The sequence below is a fragment of the Antechinus flavipes genome, chromosome 3 (assembly GCF_016432865.1).
Source record: "Antechinus flavipes isolate AdamAnt ecotype Samford, QLD, Australia chromosome 3, AdamAnt_v2, whole genome shotgun sequence".
Lineage (NCBI taxonomy): Eukaryota > Metazoa > Chordata > Mammalia > Dasyuromorphia > Dasyuridae > Antechinus > Antechinus flavipes.
In genome coordinates, this window is record NC_067400.1 from 314,620,490 (window position 1) to 314,644,486 (window position 23,997).

The 23,997-nt window shown below is 32.7% G+C and overlaps 1 protein-coding gene across 5 annotated transcripts in view; it reads right to left on the reverse strand.

The window, feature by feature from the left end:
* The window catches only part of GSK3B (glycogen synthase kinase 3 beta), a 231,044-nt gene that overhangs the window by 86,054 nt on the left and 120,993 nt on the right, over positions 1-23,997 (reverse strand). For all 5 annotated transcript variants that reach the window (XM_051985355.1, XM_051985354.1, XM_051985353.1 and 2 more), the window contains exons 4-6: positions 22,123-22,233; positions 18,460-18,590; positions 13,599-13,705 (exon numbers count right to left, since the gene is read on the reverse strand). In XM_051985355.1, coding sequence (XP_051841315.1) covers positions 13,599-13,705; positions 18,460-18,590; positions 22,123-22,233 — 349 coding nt within the window. The remainder of the gene's footprint in view (positions 1-13,598; positions 13,706-18,459; positions 18,591-22,122; positions 22,234-23,997) is intronic.

Sequence of the window (23,997 nt, forward strand, 5' to 3'; positions counted from 1 at the left end):
AATAGCTACATATAACAGCAGCTCCTTCACACATATGTTCATGGCATTACCTCTCCCTCCATTCTGTTGTTACCCATTAAGACTTCATTAATCTTTTGCTACTTTTCTTTCTCCTGATAATCTTCAATATGACCTATTAACACCAGTGTACAGCATATACTGATTGTTGTCAATTCTTATTGTTAAGAAAATCTTTAAAAGAAAACAGCTACAATTTCAGCTTTAGCATAAAAAAAATTTAATATTTTTTGTTAATAGCTTTTGTATCTCAGTTATCATTACATAAAGCAAGATACATAAAAAATTAGAGATTGGTCTTAATCTATACTGTCGACTAAATAACCTAGAAAATTCATGTCATTATTCTCTGTATTTGCTCATTATTCCCCAAAATTTGAATATAGGCAAAACAAATCAAGCTAAGTGAAATTTCTGTTTATATGAACTCTGATTTCTTAAGATTTTAAAGTACTTTTATTTATCAAGGGCCTCTCTGTCAAGACTATGCTGGGCACTGGGAAGATAAAAATAATGAGTTCTTGTCTTCAAGGGACTTTACTTTCTTTTGGGGAAACAAAATACACATACATTAGTAAATACAAAATAAATTCAAAGTAAATACAAGGTAATTTGGGGGAAGGTCAGGACAAATGATATTAAGATTTAAATTTACTTCCCTTTGTGCTTTATCAGTATCACATGAGCAGCCAATCATTTTAATCACTTTTTTTTTGTTTTTTGTTTTTTTTAAATTATAGATTTTTATTTACAAGTTATATGCATGGGTAATTTTACAGCACTGACAATTGCCAAACCTTTTGTTCCAATTTTTCCCCTCCTTCCCCCAGCCCCTCCCTTTGATGGCAGGTTGACCTGATTTTAATCATTTCTGAACCAGTAATTTGTTCCTTTCTAAGATTTTTTGAAAAATGTCAACAAAACTATAGGCAGTGAAGTAAATGGAAAGAATAACCAGCTAAGGTAGGGAAAATTGCTAAGGAAAGGAAAGGGGAAGGGGAAGGGAAAGGGGAAGGACAGGCAAGAAACAGACTAAATAACGATTTTTAAATAAGTCACTTAAATCACAAATGGGAATAGTGCCAAATAGCCTATAGAAGATCTGAAAATGAAGAAGACTTCACTGTCAATCTGACCAGACTAAAAAGACAAGCAACAACTGTTAGTTTAATTTTTTCAAGATAATAGGTGCTACTGTTTCCAATTCAGGGAAACTCCTACATAGATTTATTTGCCAACCCTACCCAAAGAAGTTTTCCAAACACATGAGGAATGAGAAGTCATGCCTGTAAGGGAATTGGTGCCAGCATTTTAATGTACAAAAAAAAAAAAAAAAGGAGGAGGGACAGCACGGGCTATCTGGGAGTAGACACTAAGGGCAATCACTCAGAAAAACTTGAAGAATGATCTCTGATACCTAAGAACTAAATTCTTATGGGGAATACTGTAAAATTCTATAATTAATGTTACTTGGATAAAAGAATCAATCAAATTAAAAATATATGGGAGTTATTTTAACTATGTAACTATCTAGAGTTTGAATATTACAAAATGTTCAGATAAATTCATGGCTATAGACAGCTTATTACTGGCCAGACATCAAGGATATTCAACTAATTCTTTTTCCTTCTACACAATAGCCCAGCATTACCATAGTAAGTGTCTGAACAACCTCTTGTAACTACAATCCATATCTCCCTTTAATTTTTAGGTAGTCTTATGCTACAGATTATGCTCTCAATGAGTTTAATAAGCTGACCTAGATGTTAGTTTTTAAGTCACTCCCCAACTCTCCATTCTCAAAACAAATGAAAAAGTCCCGGGGAAATTAGTTTTCTGTGAAGAAAGAAGGTTCTGTATGACCTAGGATAAATTGCACTAACATTTAAAACCTGGAGTAACTGGTATCGTAAAAGGTTGGATTTCCAAGTCACCAAGTTTTTGCTCTTGACACAAATACTAAGCTACAGCTCTGCTAGTTTTCATGTAATTTTTGACAAATCACAGTTTCTCTTGCTACTCCATCTCTTGCCAAACCTCATTCCTGAATTACTGCTACCATCTGCCTCTTCCAGTGCTACTAATGAGCTGCTAAATGCAGCTGGAAGCACTCTTACAACCATGTTGACTGGGTATTTAACAAATCGCCAAATTTGATGATCTTTTCTTAGTCCTCATCTTTCTTGCACATGACTCTGATGAATACCTTCAATACTGCTGACCACCCTGTTCTAGATGCGCTTTCTCTCTGGATTTTCATGATACTGCTCAGCTTGTCTTCTTGCTCCTTTTCAGTCTCTTGTTCCTTTCACTGTCAAACTTATTTAAAGCATGGTCTTATTCTGATTCCTCCAATTCTTCACCACCCACTCCCTTACTTTCTCAACATCTTTCAGTCTGGTTTGTCCACATTCTATTGAGCAAACTACTTCCGATACACCCAACTGCCATAATTTCTTAAACATTGTATGCCTTCCATACAAAACTGTCCTGATATACCAATTCCCAGGCTCCTTGTAACATAAAAAAAAATAAAAATTTTCTTGCTTACTCCAGATACTAATGTCCTCCCCACAGTCCATCTGACTATTCTACCTCTACCTTGTATGTAGTACTTACATAAAATTCTGTTTTCTCCCATACAGGCAACTAGCTGAATCAATGGGTAGAGCATTGATCCTGGAATCAGGAAGTCATGAGTTGAAATTCTGCCTTAGACACTAATTATGTGACCCTGGGCAAGTCACTTAACCTCCATCTTCCTCAGATTCCTCAACTGTAAAATGGGGATAATAATATCACCTACCTCCCAGGTTTGTTGTGAGGATCAAATGAGATAATATTTGTAAAGTGCTTAGCACAGTGCCTGGCACATATTAGGCACTTAATAAATGCTTGTTTCCTTCCTTCCTTCCTTATTAGAATGTGAGCTCCTTGAGGGCAGGGACTGTTTTTGCCTTGTTTGTTTTCTTCATCTGTCCTGTGGAGCTAAGATTGGTCACGGCGTTTAATCTCAGTTCAGATGCCTTTTCGTTCTTTTTATTTACATTACTTTCAACATACTCATCATACACTGGAGTATACTGTACTCTCCTAAGTGAACTTTTTTTCTTTGCTTAAATTCATATAAGTCCTACTATGCTTTTCTGAATTTTTCTTATCTTTCTACCTTCATGATGAAGAAACACTAGATTATAGTTATATATGTTTTCTTCAGTCATTCCTGAATTGGTGGGAAGAGAGTTTTCAGATTTTTGCTATCTTAAAAAAGAAATTCTACTATAAATATTTTGCCTACACATGGAGTTTTTCTGTTATCGCTCTCCCTCATTTGAGGGACAAATCCAGTGGTGAGATTTCTAGGTCAAATGGCTTAGCAAATTTTCTCATATGATTCCAAATTCCTTTCCAGAATAACTAAAACTAATGACATGTGTTAGTGGATCTATCTCCTTATCATCTTTCCTACTGATCCTAGTTTTTATCATCTTTAACTTAGGAGATAAACCCCAAAGTTGTTTTGTACTCTCTTAGTAGTAATGCTTTAGGGCATATTTGTCAAATGGCTCTTTATCTGTTTATGTCCTTTGACTACATATGAATAATCCTCCTTTGGCTTCTATGGCACCCCAGTCCAGTAGTCTTCTAGCACTCTACTCTGTCCTCTTCTTGAAAGACAACAAAAAATTAGTGTTGTCAAGAAGAGGAATAATGCATCCTTCAAAATAAGAAGGAAAGAAAAGGATAAGTAAAGATAGATTTTTGAGGTAAGGAAAATCAGAGCTAAAGTTTGTATGATATGTTCTCCATCTTTTCAGTAATGTGGGGAGTTACAAAAAATGTTCAATGGTTCAATGTTCAATTCCTGGTCTTAAGAGCAGGGATAGATAACTTCTGATATCTCCCCTGGAAGTGGCACATTTAATTTTATCTACATAATTGTATCTCCAGGTGTATTTAATCAGAGTACACAGAATGAAAGCATACTTATTATTTGTTATATTTAAGGAATATATAATTGGGCATCTTCTATTCTTGATTTTAAATAGATGCAAGATATATATATATATAGATATATATTTAAAGCCACACATAAATTAAATTCACTGTATTTCTGAGGCCCTTAGTTATTTTTTTCTCTGGAGATCAGCAAAATATGATAAAAAACAATGTTCCACAACCTTTATCTATTGAATTTTTCATCCTGGAATTCAGGATTCCCCAAAATCCAATTTATTCAATCCTACTTTCTATACCCCTCTAAAATAAACTCAAAAAACATACTCTCTTAATGGGGATCTTCCCATGATGCCTTCTCTGCCTATTTAACTAAAGGTATAGCCTGGCAAAAATCTTAACATCATGAAGCACACATTCCAGGGCAACTATATAGTAGGTATTTGATAAACTTCTCATTGATCATCAATTCCTTCATATATTAAGTTATTGTCTGTTTTGATCATTTGAGTCCTAACAAACTATGTTATTTCATTTGTTTTTTTCAACAAGATTCTTTAGGGCAAAGATGGGTCATGTTATATATCTCTTTAATAACTCCCATAGCACTCAACACAATGTTAAAACACACAATAGATTCTCAATACAAACTTACTGAATATAGAATATCCATAACTAAAAATAAGATTGAAGTTTTATTTTAAACAATAATATATTTTTGTAATAGCACACAAGGAAAAAAAATTTAAATTTACTAAGTTATGGAAGGAAAAGTTGTTAAATTAAATTGACTGGCTCAAGTAAAAGCTATTTGGATAAGGCTAATATTAAAATTCTATAAAATAACAACATACAGTGCCATGTTCATAAGGGTCTTTCCCACTAATAAAAATGAAATTTGGGACATAATTGCCATAATAAACAGACAAAAAATTAATGTTCTATACCAAGTTTCCAGTTGTAGAATCTATATACTATGAGAGTTATTTCTATCTTTCACAGAATGTTTAAACTATAACATGGGTCAACAAACTCAGCCCATGAGCCTGCTAGTCCCAACCTAAAAAAAGAATTTACATTTTTAAACATAAAGACATTTTATTTAAAAATGTAAAAATTATTCTTAACTTAGGATTTGTCAGGTAGATTATAGTTTGCCCCTGAGCTATAATAGAAATTCTTAGGGCAACTTTAATAACATTTATGTGCTGCTAAGACTTGCAAAGTGCTATATATATATATAAATAAATATGTATGTGTGTATGTATATATTATGTATCTCATTTGAATCTTGCAACAAAATTTTGACATTCTTATAATTATTGTGATGATTTTACAGATGAAATACTCAAGGGAACTGAAGTGACATGGGGGGAGGTGTCAAAGAATTAGTCTATTTCACAGTACAATTTGAAGTCAAATTCTCAAAGGCACAATATTATACCACCTCTCCTCAGTATAGAGAGCAAAGTTGATAACTAAGAAAAATATCAATATGTAAAACTAAAAATTTTCCCCAAGTTTACATTCCAAGATCTCATCCTAATTCACAGTCACCATATGTGACCAATTTGTTATCAAGTACTCTTTTTTTCTACCTTCATAATATCTTTTACATGCTTCCTCTGTTATTGCCTGCTCTGATGCAGGAGCCCCATAACCTCATACCTGGATGTCTGCCATAGTCACTGCTGAATCTGACTGCCTCAACTCTCTTCCCTACTCCAGTGCATGCTTCAATTAGCCAAACTCATTATACTTCTAAAGGGCAGGCCTGATCATATAATCCCCTACTCAAAAAATTCTACTGGTTCTCCATTACCTCTCAGAACAAATATAAAATCATCTGTTTGGCTTTTAAAACCTTTCCTAACTGTTCAGATTTCTTACACTTTGCTCCCCTCCAACCACATTATAATCCGGGTACACTGACCTACTTTCCCTTCCTTGTATACAACATTCCACCCCCACCCCCCTACTTGCTGTCTTTTCACTGGCTCTCTCCAAAAGCCTCCTTATATAAGCTTCCTAGATTGCCTGGCGTCAAGTTTCAGCTAAAATCCAATTTTCTACAAGAACTCTTTCCCATTCTCTACTCCAATTCCCAACTTTCTCCAATACTAGTTACTTTTCTCTAAGAATACTTCCATTTTAGGAATGAGAGATAAACTATGGTTTAGGCTCATCATAGTTATGTCAATTTTTCTAAAAATTATCTCTAGCTTGTCTCTATTAAATGTCATTAAAATAAGTAAATAAAACTGGATAACTGAAAGTGAAAATGGAAATACACTACATCCCTGCTCCTCAGCAGAGGAGGTCAGGAAACAGAAAGTTGGTGAATCACAGAGCTGGCCCTTAAGGAAATAAAAAAACAGAAAACTAAACAGGGAATTTCCACACTAACGATGTGAAGGAGGCCTAGATCTTCAGATAGCAGACCTAAGAGTTGTAGGGAACCTAAAGATACAAGTGCAAGAAATGCTAACATTTCCTCTTTTCTCTGTGATAGTCTCCTTCTCTAAACACTTTTCTTCTAATTCTTTTCTTCCTTCTGATAATTTCTCCCTCATTCAAACTATTTCTAGTTCTTATCTGCATTACAGCTTTTTCTTTGCCTTCTGGACCCTTTTATCTCCTTTGAGTCCCACTTTAACTCTCATCTCTCTTTTCTTACCTAAAACTAATTTATCTGATGCCAGATATATTACACATATTCATTATTCAATCAGGTCTAGTAGGACAGCAGCATAATGGATAGAATCTTGAATTCAGTTTGAATCCCAGTTCTGCTACTTATGAACTACCTTATGTCTCTTTACTTCCCAGGATCTCAGATTCATCACTTATAAAAAATGAGGCCCTTTGAGTGAAATGATTCACCCCTTTGAGTGAAATGATTCACCCATTGACCTTTTTATTATGTTTCTATATTTCTTATACTTAATATAGCGAGCTAAATATTTTTTCTTAAAAAATTAAATTTAAGGTCAAACTTCATTTTGTGTTTTCCTTCCTTGTGAGTCAGTGGTCTAAAAGGAAAAAAGGTTTCCTAACTTTTGCATCAAAAAGCTGCCAAATTTTTTAAAAGCTCTATAAAATATCAAATAGAACATAACTATGATTTTTAATCCAATTAAATCAACAACCCAGATGTTCAAAAGGTTTACTTATTACCAACAACAAATGTATATATACACCTAAAAATTTGTTTGGTAATTTGACAAAAGTAAGAATTTTAACTTTTTAAAAATGACTCCATGGGAGTCAGCATTTCCTTTATCCTATCTAATAAGAGATGAAGCTACCATACTATAAAATAACAAAACTAATTTTAATGAGTTTTTAAATTAACCAAACATAGCAGAACATATGCATGCGCTTAAGTTTACCTTTTAGAATATTCTACATTTAGAATATTCAGTGTTCCAAAAGAAGCATTTTTGCTGCATTATCTAAGAAATATCTTTTCCTCTAACTTCAGTGATTCCAAAGTACATTTACTTAATTTTCTTTTGAAAGTCTAAAGACTAATCTGTTAAATGATAAGCCAATATAACTTCACTATCCTTATTCCATTACTCTTCTACCTTCCATGTTAAAGTTCCTCCCTTTTCTACTATGCCTTCTGGAATTCCTTCTTCCAAAGGCAATAAGCTTCCTTTCAACTCACATCTTTTGTTTTCCCATTCCTTTCTTTCTAGGAATCACCAAAATCTGGATCCCCATTGATAAAACAGTCTCATTGACTACCCTTTTCCAGTACTTATCTGTATTTTCACTCCTTTCCTATGGCTCAATATTCGAGCCCAGGAAATTAGAATAATTCTTACTCCCTATTGCCCCTTCTAGTTTTTCCTTTCTGTTAATACTTGGTAATCTACTCGTATTTACTAGTCATTCAAAATCCTGGTAAACTACTGTCTACAGAAGTCCAAGACACTACCTTTTCTTCTCCAATGACTTCAGATGCTGGGGCAACACAATTTTTCTCCCCTCCCTAATGCCTACTGGCATACTAGGAAAGAAACTTCAATATGACTCTTCCTTAAACACCCTAATTACTTAGCACTTCTTTAACTTTCTTTCCATAAGCTACTCATAATACACTCTTGCTCTTGCCACTATAACTCCCATGTTAAAAAATTCTGAAATCTAACAATACCTGACAATGATTTTATTGCCTACTCTTCATAGTCTCTGTGACCTCCAATTCTTTAACTTTTCAATTCCTCCCCCTGACCATTAGTTCTATACAACAGCCATTCTCTCTTCTTTTTCTTACCTTGGCCCCTTAATGAAACTTTATACTGTCTTCCTGAGCTCCTAGTTCCCTTATCATAATGCCTATTGAGCTCTTCTAACTCTCATTCTTAAAATGATTCCATTCATCTGCCACCTTCACTCCTACATATGGGCTGCTAAATGAAGATGAAGAAAGTCAATAACCACTATGGTCCACTACAAATTTATGTTATACAACTTCAAATGGGCCCTCACTACTACTACCACTACATTCTACTATGTCTTATCAACTCATACTACTTTCAACAAAGGCTCTTCTGAATTTTTTCATCCCTCCTGAAATGTTTCATAGCTTCCCTTTTCTCCAAACCTCACAGCTAAGATCCTTACCTCATCTTTTATAGGAAAAAATTTAAGCTATTCACTGTGAGCTTTTTCTTCAACCCTTTTCCTCATTTTCTATCATATTCTGCCAATTTTCTTCTGACTTCTGCCTTATAAGAAGAGGCAGCTTTACTCCTTACCAGGGTCAATCCCTCTACCTATAAAACTAATTCCATTTCATCCTTCCTTCTCCAAATGATTGCCTTCTCTTTAATTTCCATTCTAACTATCATTTATTTTCAATCTTTCCCTACTAGCTTCTACCTACAAACATGCCACTTAAAAAAACTTTTACTTGATTCTTCAATTTCTATTATTTTACATTTCATTTTACATGAATTAACCTGATAAAATCATCTATAATAGATGCCAGCTTCTACACTCTTTTAATTGTCAAATTCAAAGGTAATTTTCTCAAATCTTATTCTTCTTAACTTCTCTGCAACTTTTGACTCTCATCTTCTCCTTGATAATTTTCTCTCTAGGTTTTCAAGACACCACTGTTTCCCGGTTCTTTTTCTTCCTATCAGACACTCCCTTCTAAATCTTCTGAGCTGGATCCTCATCAAAAGTCATGTCCTCTAAATGCAGGCTCTGTCATCTGGTGATCTCACCAGCTCCCATATATTTAATTATTATCATAGATTAATCAATATATTTAAATATTATCATAGATTCTCAAATCAACCTGTCCTGCTCCTAATACTCTATTAATCTCCATTGTCATACCCAACAGCCTTTCAAACATCTTAAACAGGATGTGCAGGAGATATCTTAAATTCAATATGTCCAAAACTGAACTCATTATCATTCACCCTAATCTTCCCCATCCACCCACTATCAACTGCTCCTAGCTAAATTTCCCTATTACTGTCAAAGGCAACACCATCTACCTCAAGCTCAAAAATAAGTGTCATCTTTGATTCCTTATTATCTCTTACCCTTTGATCTAATCTGTTTTCAAGGCATGTAGATTTCATATTTGTAGCATCTTTCTCTTTTTCTCCTCTGACACTTCTACAACTTTGACATAAAAGCTTTTATCATATTACATAAAAATTATTACAAGAGTCAGCTGATGGTCTGCCTACCACAAGTGTTTTCTCCCACTCCAAGCTATCCTTTATTAGGCCACTAATGTGATTGTCTTAAAGTTCAAGTCCAATCACATCATCTCTTTCTGATCAACTATCTCTAGAGATTCCCTATCATCTCTAGCATAAAATACAAAATCCTTTGTATGGCACTCAGAACCCTTAATAATCTAGCTCCTTATCTTTGAAGCTTGCCTTGTTACTTAACATACAATCTTTGATCTAGTGACACTAGCCTTGCTATTCCATGAACAGGAGCTCTCCCCTCCCCTCAATCTCTCAAACCTGGGCATTTTCTTTGTCTATCATCTCTCCCTCCTTATTAACTCTTGGATTCCTCCAACTCTTAACTAAAATTTCATCTTCTACAGGAAGTTTTTTTTTTTTTTTTTAACAACCCCTCTTAATTTTAGTGCCTTCCTTTTGTTAGTTACTTTCTAATTATTGTATATATTGCTTGTCTGTACGTACTTGTTTACTGTCTCCCCCATTAGAGCATGAGTTTTTTGAGAACAATGATTCTTTTGCCTGTTCAGTGTCCCCAGAGGTGAACATGATGTCTGGCAGACAGAAAGTCCTCAGTAAGTGTTTACTGATTGACTATTAATTTGAATCTATTCCTCTAACAAACTTTGTTTTTGAAGTAGACTATTAACTGAACTTAATTTTACCTGACTTCCTAAGTATAGTTACTCAAAGTAGCTGTGATTTGGAAATTGCAATTCAAGCTGTATGACTCATTTCGTATTCTCATAAATTTAACAATTAGGAGATCCACTCAAAGAGTGGGAAAATTTCCTAATTTTCTTCTGACACTACATAAATATTATTTGAGTACTCTGGATGTCCATTAAAAAATCCCTTTACATCACCAAATGACCAGCTAATATAAAATTCCTTAATATTTTTTTACTCAGTCTTCATAGTGACCATTAATTGTCTGTTGTATCCTTTTTCATATTTATCATCTACTCCTCAGTTACCCTCTGTGTGATATTCATTTTAAATTCTCTGGACAATGATTTATTTCTTGTGTCATTGACAAACAGCAACACTGGTAGGATGTTATTATTAAAAAGTGGGCCTTTGGTTTCATGAAAAGCTTAGGGTCAAAAAAGGAACTCCAAAATTTTCTGAAGATAACACAAAAGTAAAGACTATTCTCCTTATTCACCTATACTATCTGTCACAGATACACATACAAATGGAATCTATAAAAGTGCATATTGATATATGGAAAACAGTCTACATTTACACTGTCTTTCCTGAGTGGATGGAGAGATCAATTTCTTCTGAGATGTCTTCCAAGAGGCTCTGCAACAATCTGGGGCTTGATACACTCAGCAAAATGTTATCCATAAATATAACATTTGAAGAACCTCACCATCTGTACCCTAATCTTTCTTTAAGTGGGCTCTGTAGTGATTCACTAATACCCAAAGTGGCAAATTCCTTTGGTGAGTAGAAATCCCCCCTTTTTTTAATGCCTTGTTTGATGCTTATTATGAGAGGGCCATTGAACAGGATTACTTCCATTATTACATCTTCTAAGAACCTTGAATAAATCTGATATATATGGATGGGAGACACCTCAAAAGAGCCTTGAAGTAACATTTCTTCATACCAAATCAAAATCAACAAATAGGAATTTTTAAACTCTCTACATCTTTTTTTGGGGGGAGGGGGTCACAAGGCAATTTGGGATTAAATGACTTGTTAGAAAACTCTGAGGCCAGTGATCTATCCACTGAGTCACTAGATGTCCTCAAATTTTTTACATCTTTCAGTTAACTACGAAGTGGTAAAGATGTGAGTCATAGTTAAATATCATTTACAATAGATTAATTGTTCCTTATTAATAAATTTCATCAAGGATGCTCATGATTAGTGAACAGATAATTCAAAAATTTTATATACCTGTCAGTGGGGGCATATATATTGATGCTTACTAGGTCCCTTTTTGTTGCATTTTTTTGAGTACTAATGAGAGTTGAGATTTTTTTCATGCCTTTGGAATTTTCCCCTCATGAAGTTACCTTGCATATCATTCACTTAATGCCTTCAAAATTATATTACTCCCATTATTCCCTCTACATATAAACTTGGTCCAGCCAAGCTACATTTATTGTCTTTGTTTTACTTAGTGCCACTTGAACTACTCTTCAAAAGGATGTCTGAGATTAGGATATTAGGATTCAAGTGTGCTGATTCTACTGTTCATGATGGAAAATTCTGTTGGGATGATTTTAGCAAATCTTTTTCAATTTTTTTCCCCTTCTGTTTGTAGTTTTTTTTATTTTCAACCTTGAATGTCCTTGGTATGACTTTTCTTAGTTGGATCTTTTGCAAAGCTTTTTTTAAACTCATTTAATTTTCTACTATTTCTCTCTGCTTTCTAAGATATTACTGCTGACAACTGTACATCATTCTTCAAAAGAACTAAAGAAGAGTTTATACTCTAAACTCAAGATTGCAATTGGCAGACATTTCTCTGTCTGGAAATTGAATCAGATTTTGTTGACTAAGGTGTTGGGGCTTCCTTAATCTCCCTATTGTAGCCATTAATTTACAAAGTTTAAACTTTAGTATCAAATTACTAAAATCAGGATTTATGTAGTTGCTAAGAAAAAAAATTGTTATTAATTAAAAATTTTAATTGCATACCATATTAAAATAATGACATATGTTGTATACCAAAGAGCTAAATGAATGCCAACTTTGGAAGTAGTCATCTGAAATTTGTTTGATTGAAAAAGTCCTCGATATAAGCTGACTTTCTATGCCATGTGCCCCTTTTCCTAAGCCATCCAAATTTGGTCTTTCAGTCCTAGACTTTTTGCTAGAATCTCCTAGGACCATGCTACAATACTGACTCTTACAAATGGTTCGATTACAGTAAAGGCCTATTACCAGAGGGCAAGAGAAGTGATGAGTATTTCAAATGTTTTTATTCACTCTTCTTCATGTGTTTTTGTGAGTACGGATGTTTGTGTTTGTGTAGGTATGTACTTCAGTACTCCTTGGTTAATAAACTCAGAGGATTATGGGATTCTGGCATGTGTCCCATTAGGAAAGACAATTTTTTAATACCTCAAAAGGCTCCAAATTGTCAATGATCTTGAAGTAATATGTTAATTGTCATAAATTGTCAAAATATGTCATTGTCAATTGGGGAGGATGTTCAAATATATCAATAAATTTCTATCATTGCTACTGGGAAACTCAAATGATGACTTCTTTTCTTTTCCTTTCCTGCATATCCATATACATATATATGGGACAACTCTATCCACTACATTATCTACCTACCTTTATTTTAAAACTTTGGTGAAAAGTTTTACAATTTAAAAGTTTCTTAAAATTAGTTGCCATTTTTTCTAACACAGTAATAATATATGAACTAATTTTCATTGAATATACTATCCTAACTTAACAAAAGTACCAGTTTTTATCAATCCTGGAATGAAGAAGACCAGAGTTCAAATCTGCTCTCAGATATTTGCTTGTCTTTGATGCTTACTGGGGACCTTTTTGTTGCATTTTTTTGAGTACTAATGAGAGTCGAGAGAGTACTAATGAGAGCAGATACTAGTTGGGTGGCCTTTAGTTTCTTCATCTTTAAGTTACATTTAATAATAGAACCTCTCTCTCAAGTTTGAGATAAGGACCAAATGAGATAATATTTGCAAAGCACTTAATAAAATATCAGACACACAGCAGGTGCTTAACAAATGCTTGTAAACTTCACATTAAACATGTTTGTGGATTATTAGAAACTACTTCTGGTCAATATCAATTCTTGTTATTTATTTGAAATTGTGACAAACTGGACAATGTTAAATAATCTTTTTAGAAAGTAAATAGCAATGAGAAGCCACTAAAAACAAATTCAATACTTACCTATGCTAGAGGTGTAATCCGTTGCTCCAAAGATCAACTCTGGTGCTCTATAGTAGCGAGAGCAGATATATGAAACATTGGGCTCTCCTCGAACCAGCTGCTTCGCACTAATAACAAAACGGAAAAGCAGATGCTTATCAGCTACATGTCCTCCAAGATTCATATTAAATCTAGCCATTTAATCTGAGGTGCATTTTTAAATATGGGAAAAAAAAACACCTAAGTAAATCAGCAAAATACTCATGTCTATACATTTGCTTTAGATATATACGTCTAAATATTACAATATTGTAATATTGTATATATTATATAACATTTAAAGACAAGCAATATTAAAACAATCATTGCACTGCTACAAACTGTGGACCAATATAGAATATAAACAATTACTTTGTGGAATTCTCATAATACTTTCAGAGGGAAGTGAGATAGAGAGACTTTTCAATCTCTAAATTACTTATTAGATGATAACGTACACTTTTACACCCAGGGGAAAGATTGGTCTAAAACTGGCCAACACCTTAAGAGTTGGCTTTTAAATTGAGGGTATACTCAACACTGATAGATTTAATCTATTTTGAAAGTTCATTATCATAAAGAATCACTTAAGTATCTAAGTCCTACACAAAGAATTGAATAAGTAGAAATTCAAATTCTACATCCTTGTTTACCTTGATACCAGACAACCTTTTCTGAACCTTGACATCATAGCCCCTTTGTTCAATATAAAAACTCCTTCATTTACCACCACCATTATATGGCTCTCATATTTATTTTTTTTAAATTCAGTATTTTAAAATATTTACATATTTCTAAAAATTAAAATGAGTTAATATTTTGAAACACCATCTGAGAAAAAAATGAAACACAAAGCAACATAAAACAATCAGAATTGGAAATCCCTACTATCAAGACTTGGTGTCTTTTATTAATAAGCAAAGAACACAAGGCAACAAACCTAAAAGAGTTAAATGCGAATAGTCAGGCAACAGACTAAGTATAACATGTACATATTAGGGTAATGAGCTAGACATAGAGCCTAGAGAGAGGTCACAGTAGTTTCAAATGCAAAGAGTCTAGAGTTAGAACTAAGTAAGGCACTTTTAAGCCAATTTAACTGGAAAAAAAAAAAAAAAAAACACAACCCAAACATTTCTATTAAACACCTGCTATGTGCAAGTCCCCCAAAGCTGGCTGTCTTAGCACTCCTAGGCAAAGAATGGTCATACAGCTGCATACACACAGATCAAAAAGGCTTAAAGAGTTTACATTTTCATGTGTGGTGGAGGGGGGATTATAACTATTGTGAATAGTAATTAAAGATACCACGAGAAGAAAAGAATCCTATCCATTAGGGAATAAAGAAAGACTTTCTATTAGTGATGGTGCCTGAGCCAAGTTCAGAAAAAAAAGAAAGTTTCTAAAAATGAGATGATAAAAGAGTTCATTTTAGATTTTGTGGGACAACTAATGATTCTAAAGCATTAAGGAAAGAGTTCTGGGAAGAATAAACAAGTTATGATCAAGACACAAAACTGAAGAAGAGGAATAATGTGAACTAAGTCTAGAAGTTAAGCTACATCTAAATCTGAAGGGTATAAATGATAACCTGAGGAGCTGATATTCTATCCTAATCGTAATAAGGAGACATGGATATGGGCAGATTTGAGGTTCTTGCTACTGAGGAGAAATGACACAATATTCATTAACTTTTAAATGTTTACATTTTTAAATGAGTGAGTCATTCAATTTTCATTCTAATTAATACTCAGTGCTTCCTGGCACTAAAGTTATAAATTAATATCATAAGTGGAACCCAAATTCCAAATGAATGTTAATATTGAATACTTTAAAATTATTTCTTTTCATTCTTTTTCTAGTAATTTGCTTCTTTAATCCCAATATCCATGCTTTATTATTAAATTCAAATGTCAGGACATTTCTTGTGATAGCTCCACAATGGGTCCCTATTCAGTAAGCAGTGAATTATCAAGTTAAATAATAAAAGTTGTTCTTTAGATTTAGGATGAAATGAAGTGAAATTATGGCTGAAAAAACAAGTATCAAAAGCTCTTCTCTTTTTATAATAAAGTAATATTTCTGTATAGAAGGCTGGCCTTGAAATCAGAATGACTTGGATGCAGGTCTTCATTTTAAAATATTAACTGTGAAATTACAAGCTTAACACAATTACATGCCCCAGGCAACTTTGTAAAATTTTAACTTATAGGTGAATTACTGATCTGCATTAATAAAGAGAGCTAGCTGGGAAATCTCCAAACAAATGAAATCAGAGAATTCCCTGCTCTGCAATAAAATCAAATCTACTGATTAAAAAAGATGCATAAAAAGATTATTTGCTGTTAATGAATTATTATAGGCAGAACTAATCTAGTAAGTATTTATTTTATTGTAGGTGAAAATTTAATCCTATTTGTAACCTTGGAAGGGACACTATTTCCTCTTGATTCCCTGCAAGCTACATGTTTTCTGCTCTCTTAATTTATATAGGAGATACCTTCCTTCTCTATAAATGAGAAAGGTGTATATATCCATGGCCTGGTCAGTACACTATACCCTCAGCTGGGTTTCAAATTCCTTTGATTGGCCTATACCTGAGACGGCACCACTAGCATTTCTTCTATCATCATTAACTTAACAATGAGGAAAACAATGCTTTTAGTTCCCTATATTCTTAGGCAACATATATTTTAAAAAGTTTCAACCCAGAAAAATCTGTTGAATGAGACAATGAATCTATTAGATGAGATTCTCCCTGTAAAGGCAAAATCTTTATTCTAGATTTCCACCATAATGAACATATAAATAAAACTATTTCCATGATCCAAAACATGACCAGCTGAATAAGAATACTTCAACAATCAAAAATCTAGCATTACATTTTTTTCATACATACTTTAACACTGTACTGTAAGTAGGGAATAGAAACAGTTTTGGAACACTTTGATATAAGTATTAAGCAGCAGTTCCCATTAAGTTTTATAATGAGAGGTCTGGAAGTCATAAGCTCAGAAATAAACCAAATCTCAGAAGAGCCATTAGACATTTGAATGCTATGAAACTGGAAAGATCAAAAAGAGGATACCATCGGTAGATTTAAGTTCTAGGTATTATGTAGAGAATTTATGATCGGTGGGAAATTTTCCCAGAGATAACTGAGAACCCAAATCAAAAATATATACTAGGAATTATATTAATGAAGTGAGTAAGATATTAAGATTTTTTGAATCAGAGAGAGATTTCATTTTTATATACATATTCTGAAGAAGTAAAAAACAGATTAAAAGGTCCACATATTCTAAAATGTTCATAGAAGCTTTGTTTAAAATAAAGCAGAAACTATTCAACTAGAGAATAGCTGATGAATGGAAATAAATGAATGCCACAGAATATTATTGTAAGAAAGAAGTGACAAATAAGAAGAATTTAAAGAAACATGCATGATGTGATACAGAGGGAAAGTAAGCAGAACATATACAATTATAATAACATTAAAAAAAAAAAAAAAAAAAAAGACCATCAAAAAGGAAGCCAATCTCTGAATAGTTGCCATACCCATACCAGCCTCCTCTAATCCTTCGTAGAGTTCACAGAAAGAATTCTGCATCTACACTGTTAATGCAGATGCTTTATTGGATGTTTTTGCAGTTATTTTAGTATGTGGGCAATGTGAGGAGTAGTTCTATGTCTGAAAAATGACTTTTGCAAAAAGAAAAACAAAAGATGTCACTAAAATAAAGTGAAACAGCAAGGTGAAATCGTAAGGACACTGTAAAATGTTTTGAAATAGAAATATGAAAATTAGAAAGTATGAATGTGTCTATATAAAACCTAAAAAAAAAAAAAAAAGAGTTGGAAGAAAATAAGACATGAGAAAAATATAACAAAGAAAACAAAGTGGAAGTCAGTGAGGGTCAGTCCAACATTTAAAAGCCGCTTCAATGAATCCATGTACTTATTTTCTTCTACTAGTAGAGATTAAAGCCATTCCTACAATGTATGTTTTATCTTCTACAAATTTTTCCACAGAAGGTCTGTATAAGGTACAGAGGCTTTCCTATAGAATGCTTAAATTATATTGTTATCGTTGGCTTTTCCTTCATGAAAATTCTTCTACATCCTATAGTCACACATGTTCTTATAGAAGTCTTTTAATCCACTTCTTATGCAAACCATGGCTGTAAACATCTCTACTCACATCAGGTATGCAGTTTTTCATGAACTGAAGTTCAGCCACCAACAATTCTGATTTTCATGAGACTATAATAGAAACTGATTATTCTCAGCTACATAAAATCACTGCAAATTAACTGTTGTTTCAAAGACAGACTTTGTGATGAGGAGTAGTTTGGGATTATTGAAAGTGGTAATCAATTCCCTAAATATAATCTGGTTGTCTTTCTCAGCTTCAATTATAGGCTTACATTGTCTATTTGCAATGCTCGTCTTAGATGTACAAGATCTCTTAGCAGAACAAGGCTATATTTCCTTAGAATTTAAGATAATTCAAAGACAGCAAATAAGTAAAAGTCTAAGTGGGGCTAATGAAATTTTTAAGGGATATATCAGGGAATCAAAAAAAAATGATAGAAAAGGAAGGAAAGGATGGTGACAGGGAGGAAGGGAGGGAAGAGAGAAGGATGGAGAGAGAAGGGGACTGAGGGAGGAAAGGAGACAGATGGAGGGAGAAAATAAAATGACAGTGTTTAGATGTAGAATAAAAACAATAGATTATACTTACATGATTCTTTAAAAGTTTGCAGTGTTTTTACATACATTATTTCAATGAATGTGTAACAGGATTAGAACAGTATGTGAAAATTCAAAAGAGAAAACTTACCTTCCAAAGTCACAAAGTTTTAGGACAGCTGTATCAGGGTCAAGCAAGAGATTCTGTGGTTTAATATCCCGATGACAGATTCCAAAGGAATGGATATAGGCTAAACTTCGAAACAGTTGATACATGTACAACTGGAATAAACAATAATGAATGTTACATTTTTTATATCAAACTTAAGACTATCCTTAAATCAGTAAACAATGAAATAAGAAAAATAAGTTTGTGGGAAAATTAGTACCTCTAAGTTTTTTTTTTCTTATTTCCAGTTAAATAATGAAATACATAAACATCTCTGCAATTTCTGACATTATCAGTTTTCCTTGGCAAACACCTTTCAGAACTTATTGTAACGCAAAGCTCTCAGGATTTTCTGGACTCGGGCGAGAAGAGAGAGACCTAAGAGTCTATGTGTCACAAGCAATGATGAATTAGGCTACAACATCATTGTCATCCTTGATGCATCTCAAGAGATAAATGGGTTTTAAACCACCACATATATCATAGGATGATTAACACAACAGAAATGCCCAAATCTATGAGGACTTTTCTCATTTTATACCAAAAGGTGATATTTAAATACCTGCCTGAAGGACAAAGAAAAAAGTCCACATGAAGAAATATTTTCTCCTGAACCTCTTTGGTGGTATCTCTCAAGGGTAGAGTCTACTTATCTGCTTGCTCTGATTTGTTGGCTGCCTAAACAGCATGTCCGTTGGAGAACAATCATCACTGAGGTGACTAGACAGGCACCATCCTTAAATAGGCGCATGTGAGATGTAAAAATGACATTTGTGGCAGTCCCTTTAAAAGGTGCTGATAGGACAGTGACTCAGATGAAGTAATCTTGAGAATGACCTTTTAGTTTTTAATTCCATCAAAAAAATGTGATAAAGCAAAGATAAATCAATGCTTGGATTTCATCATAGTTTACTTAGCGATTTGGCATCAAACTGAACTCCAAAGTGTGATGGTTAATTAAATTTAAAAAATGTAGAACATTATTTAACAAGGGTAAAAGGTTTAGGAGATTTTATTTTTGACTCAAATGAGTATGTTACAAAGAGAAAAATTAAGATAACACTGACTGAATTAAGGTGACACTTCCTCTGATCTTTTGGAAAGCATTAAAGATGTATTGCCATGTCAATGTCATCAAGATCTTTACTATTCTGTAACAGTTAGTAAAGAAAAAGGAATATTATTTAAATCTTAAGGTATAGAGAGTCTTTCCTTCATTGACATGAAAAAAGGACCTACCCAAATAAGAAATTTGATCTTATGTGTATTAGTTTGCTAATAATGATTCATTTGACAATTTTGTCATACTAATGTCTTAAAAGTAGTGATAATTAATGATGCGAATACTAAAGGGTTTTTTCCCCTGTCTAAAACTTACCTAATAATATTCAAAATAGGCTAGTTTCAAGAAACCATTTGCCTCATATAAATTCTTATCTAGTATTCTATGCCTTAAATTTCCCTTCTCTTCACCTTTTGAAGAAGAGGAAAGAAGAATGAAGCTTTAGCTTTAATTTTAATTTTTTTTTTTCTATTCAAGTCTTCAAAAAGAATTTTGAAGTAAACTAAGAAACTTTCCACCTGGTACTTAGCCATTCATTCATTCATTCATTCACTCATCCACAACCACATATTAAACATTTACATTATGTCAGGCACTATGTTTGGTGGTGGGGATAAAAGACAAAAATGAAATACTGCACCTCTCTTTAGGAAATTTATATTTTATTGAAAAAGTAATATGAATCCAAATGAACAAATACAAAATACATACAAAGTAAATGACAAATTTTGAGAGGAGAGAGGATGAACACCAGCAACTGATGGGATCATAATAGAACTTATACAGAACCTGGCATTTGAACCTTGAAGAAAATTACAAGAGTGTCCTTCAAGTGCAGGCCATAAGTAAGACCAGGTTATAAAATTTTTTTGATATGCTAAGAAAACCTACATGAATAATATCCAAATGGCTTAACCTCATTCTAAATTCTATTTTAGAACACAAGACAAAATAATGGAGTACATAGACCCTAGAATAGTCATTATTTTGAAAAACACAGATATAAAACAACAAAAATAAATTTAAGTAACAAAAATGAGGTGGGTTCATGATTTCTAAAATTATGTAGGATTGTGTGGCTTTTAGGGAGTTCAAGAGAAAATGGTTAGTTGATTTTTATATCTATCATTTAACCAAAAGCTAGGCCAGAATTCCAATAATGTGAACACTTCCATTAGAATCTTTGGACAACAGAGAAAATTAGTGACACTGAATCAGCTAAATTCTAAACATAAAATTATACTTATTCAATTTTATTCAAATTCTAATTACTCAAAATCATTACCTCAGAGTAGGAAAGAAAATTATAAACATTAACAATTTTTGTGTATGCTAAAAACGAAAATCCTAGGATCATATCACAAAGTAAAACTTTAAATTGAGACAATGATTTATCTTTTACCTTTATGTGATTTTCAAAATACTGGGGGATAGGGGGAGAGAAGAAGGCCGCGGGGGCGGGAAAAAGGACAAAATTCTACTCCTACTTGTACTTGCCTGGGCATACATAGGTTCCTTTCATTTTAATTTCTTTATTACATTTAACCAATTTTTCTTTTCTAAAAAGATAAGGCTAGAAAAACTAGAGCAGTGTTTAGCTTGTTTTTTCCAAATCACTGGTCTAAAATCAGAGGCTCTCTGATTTTAAAAAAGAGATTCACAATAATGTGCATGTTGCTATTATAGTTTTAAAGAGACATAAGCATTCTTAAACAGCAAGCTGTAAAGAGAGAATAATCAGTTTAAAATAAGCTTTCACACTTTTATACTGAATAAGTCATGATCGATGGTATCCTCTGTAACATGGACCAGCAACATGATATAATGTTAAAGAACAAACTATATGATCATAGACAAATTGAGAAAAGGCATGGTGTAGGTAAGAGAATGTTAGATTTGGAGTCAGGAAAACCAAGGATCATTCTCACTGCAGGATAAAACATTTAATTTTTTGAAAATTAGTTTCTTCATTTTTAAAAAATGGGGATAACTAGAGCACCTATTTTTTATACCATGATTAAATGAGGTCATATATAAAAAGTTTTTTGTAAAAACTAAAACACTATGTAAATGTGAACTATTATTACTACCACTATTATTAGTATTATCATCATTATTCTCTCTAGCCTTTACTTTCCTCATTTGAAAAACAAGGACAATAATAATTGGACATTTTACTTCAAAGTGTTGTTGTGAGAAAAGCACTCTGAAAACATATGCTAGAGAAATGTGAATAGTTGTGACATTTGTTAGTAATAAAATGTGAGTAAGTAAATGTGTGATTTTCAGAAATCATATTCTAAGAATTAAATGGTCAATTCATAAAGTCTTTCTATACTTTTAAACTCAGTTTTCAAGCACAATTTTATCTGTAAATGCCATTTTTAAGAACAAATTTAATGTAGTTTAAGGACAAGTAAGTGGTACTCCAATATTCTTATTTTCAATCTTCTGAAAAGTGGAAAAGCTGTCAAAGTTGAGAAAATAAACAATGTCCTAAGATTAAAACTGAAGTGTGTTACCAGATGTGAAGATTAAAAAAAAATTTTTTTGTGCTAACAAACTAAAAGTTTCTTACATACCTTAACGTAGATCAAAGGGAGCGTCTGTTTGGCCCGACTATAGTGTCTGGCAACTCTGTATACTGTTTCAGGAACATAGTCCAGCACCAGATTAAGATATACTTCATCTTTCTGAAAGATTAAAAAAAATAAAATTTATTATAATTATTTTTTAAAATAATCAAATAAAGTAAACATTACCACAAATTATGTAAAATAAATTCTGATTACAATCCAACAGTTAAAATTCTCTCTCAAGACTTTTGTTTTTCTTTGTATCCTTCAGCACTTAGTACAAAAAGACCAGTAATTAATAAATGTTTACTGACTGATTAGCTGACTTTGACAACAAAAGATAAAGATGCGAATTAGGGACACCATTTTGATATTCCAGATTAGAAGAAACTAGAATTTGAAGTAGACTGATGGGGCTGTGAGCAGAGAGAAAGGAATAGATAGGAGAGATGTTGGAAGGTAGAAATGGCAAAACCTGGCCACAGAGTAGGAGCGGAGTTGATGATAGCTCTAGGATTATGAACCTAGGTTACTGAAGTTTTGTGATACCACTGACAAAAATAGAACATTTGGAAAAGGTCTAAATTTTGGGGGGAGGGGAATGATGAGCTTTTTTTAAAACAAGATACATTTACATTATATTAAAAAATAAATAATGATGTAAAAAAAAAGAAAAGAAAAGAAATCCAAAGAAAAGGTAAATAAGGCATACATCTAAGTAACGTTAAAAAAAAAAAATGGCACTATCCTTTTAGGATTTCATCAGAAAAGAGGCAAATCCAGAAGAAGCAGAAGTTAGTGATGACTAAGAACAATTCAAAATATTATTGTTGTTTTTTCTTTAAAGCTAGATGTGTGAAAGTTAAAGGAAGGTAGGACCCCACTGTTTAGATGGAATGAGATAGTGATAATGGAATATGAAAAAGGCTAAACTACTTAATTCTCATTTTAACATAGTTTTTTCTTCTCAGGAAAATGAACCTGAGATTAGAGAAGTTTAAGTACAAAATGGAACCCCAAATAAAAGAAGCAGTAATCAGACAACATCCACTTTTTGCTCAAGAAGCTTAAGCCATTATTAATTCAGGCAAACTACAAATGTCAGATGTGGTATGTGGAGCTGCTATGTGATTTCTGAAAGATACATACATAACAGAGAAGCTGGACTTAAGAAACAGGACTTCAGGATCATTAAGCAAGCATTTATTAAGTGTCTATTATGTCCCAAGCACTGTGCTATGAGAGTAAAAATATAAAAAACAATAATTTCTAGGGGTAAATGCCTCCATCTTCAAAAGAAGGGAAAGATAGTGAAGTTGGCAAAAACATAACAATGTTTTTAAATAACTTTATATATATATATAGTTTTAAAATAACTTTATATTCTGAAGAAATTCTAAAACATACTAATAAGGTAGTAGCTTACACTAGGGGAAAACAGTGATTAACAACTTTATCAAGAATAGGTTATTCACTGTAGATGAAACTCTTGATTAATTAAACTATTCTGGAAAACAATTAAGAATTATGCAAGAAAGTCACTTAATATTCTCTTTGATCCATTGATCCTATCACTAGGTTTAAATTTGGGAGAAAAAAAAAGTAAAACTGAAGAGAAAATAGCCTGATTCCTAAACTGGACATGAAAATAATGAAAGGAAAAAGCCATTAGGTTAAATGCAATGTAAAGTTTAGCTTCAAATAATTAAGATTAAAATATAATCTTCCCTTTCTTTTAAACAATCACAAAAATGATACTGATCTTAGCTACATTGTGCTTTAACTCATGGAAGTTTTTTTGAGAAGAGACTGATTACATCCAAAACAATATTACACAATACACATGTACACAGCGGTCTACATATTAATACTAATACCTTT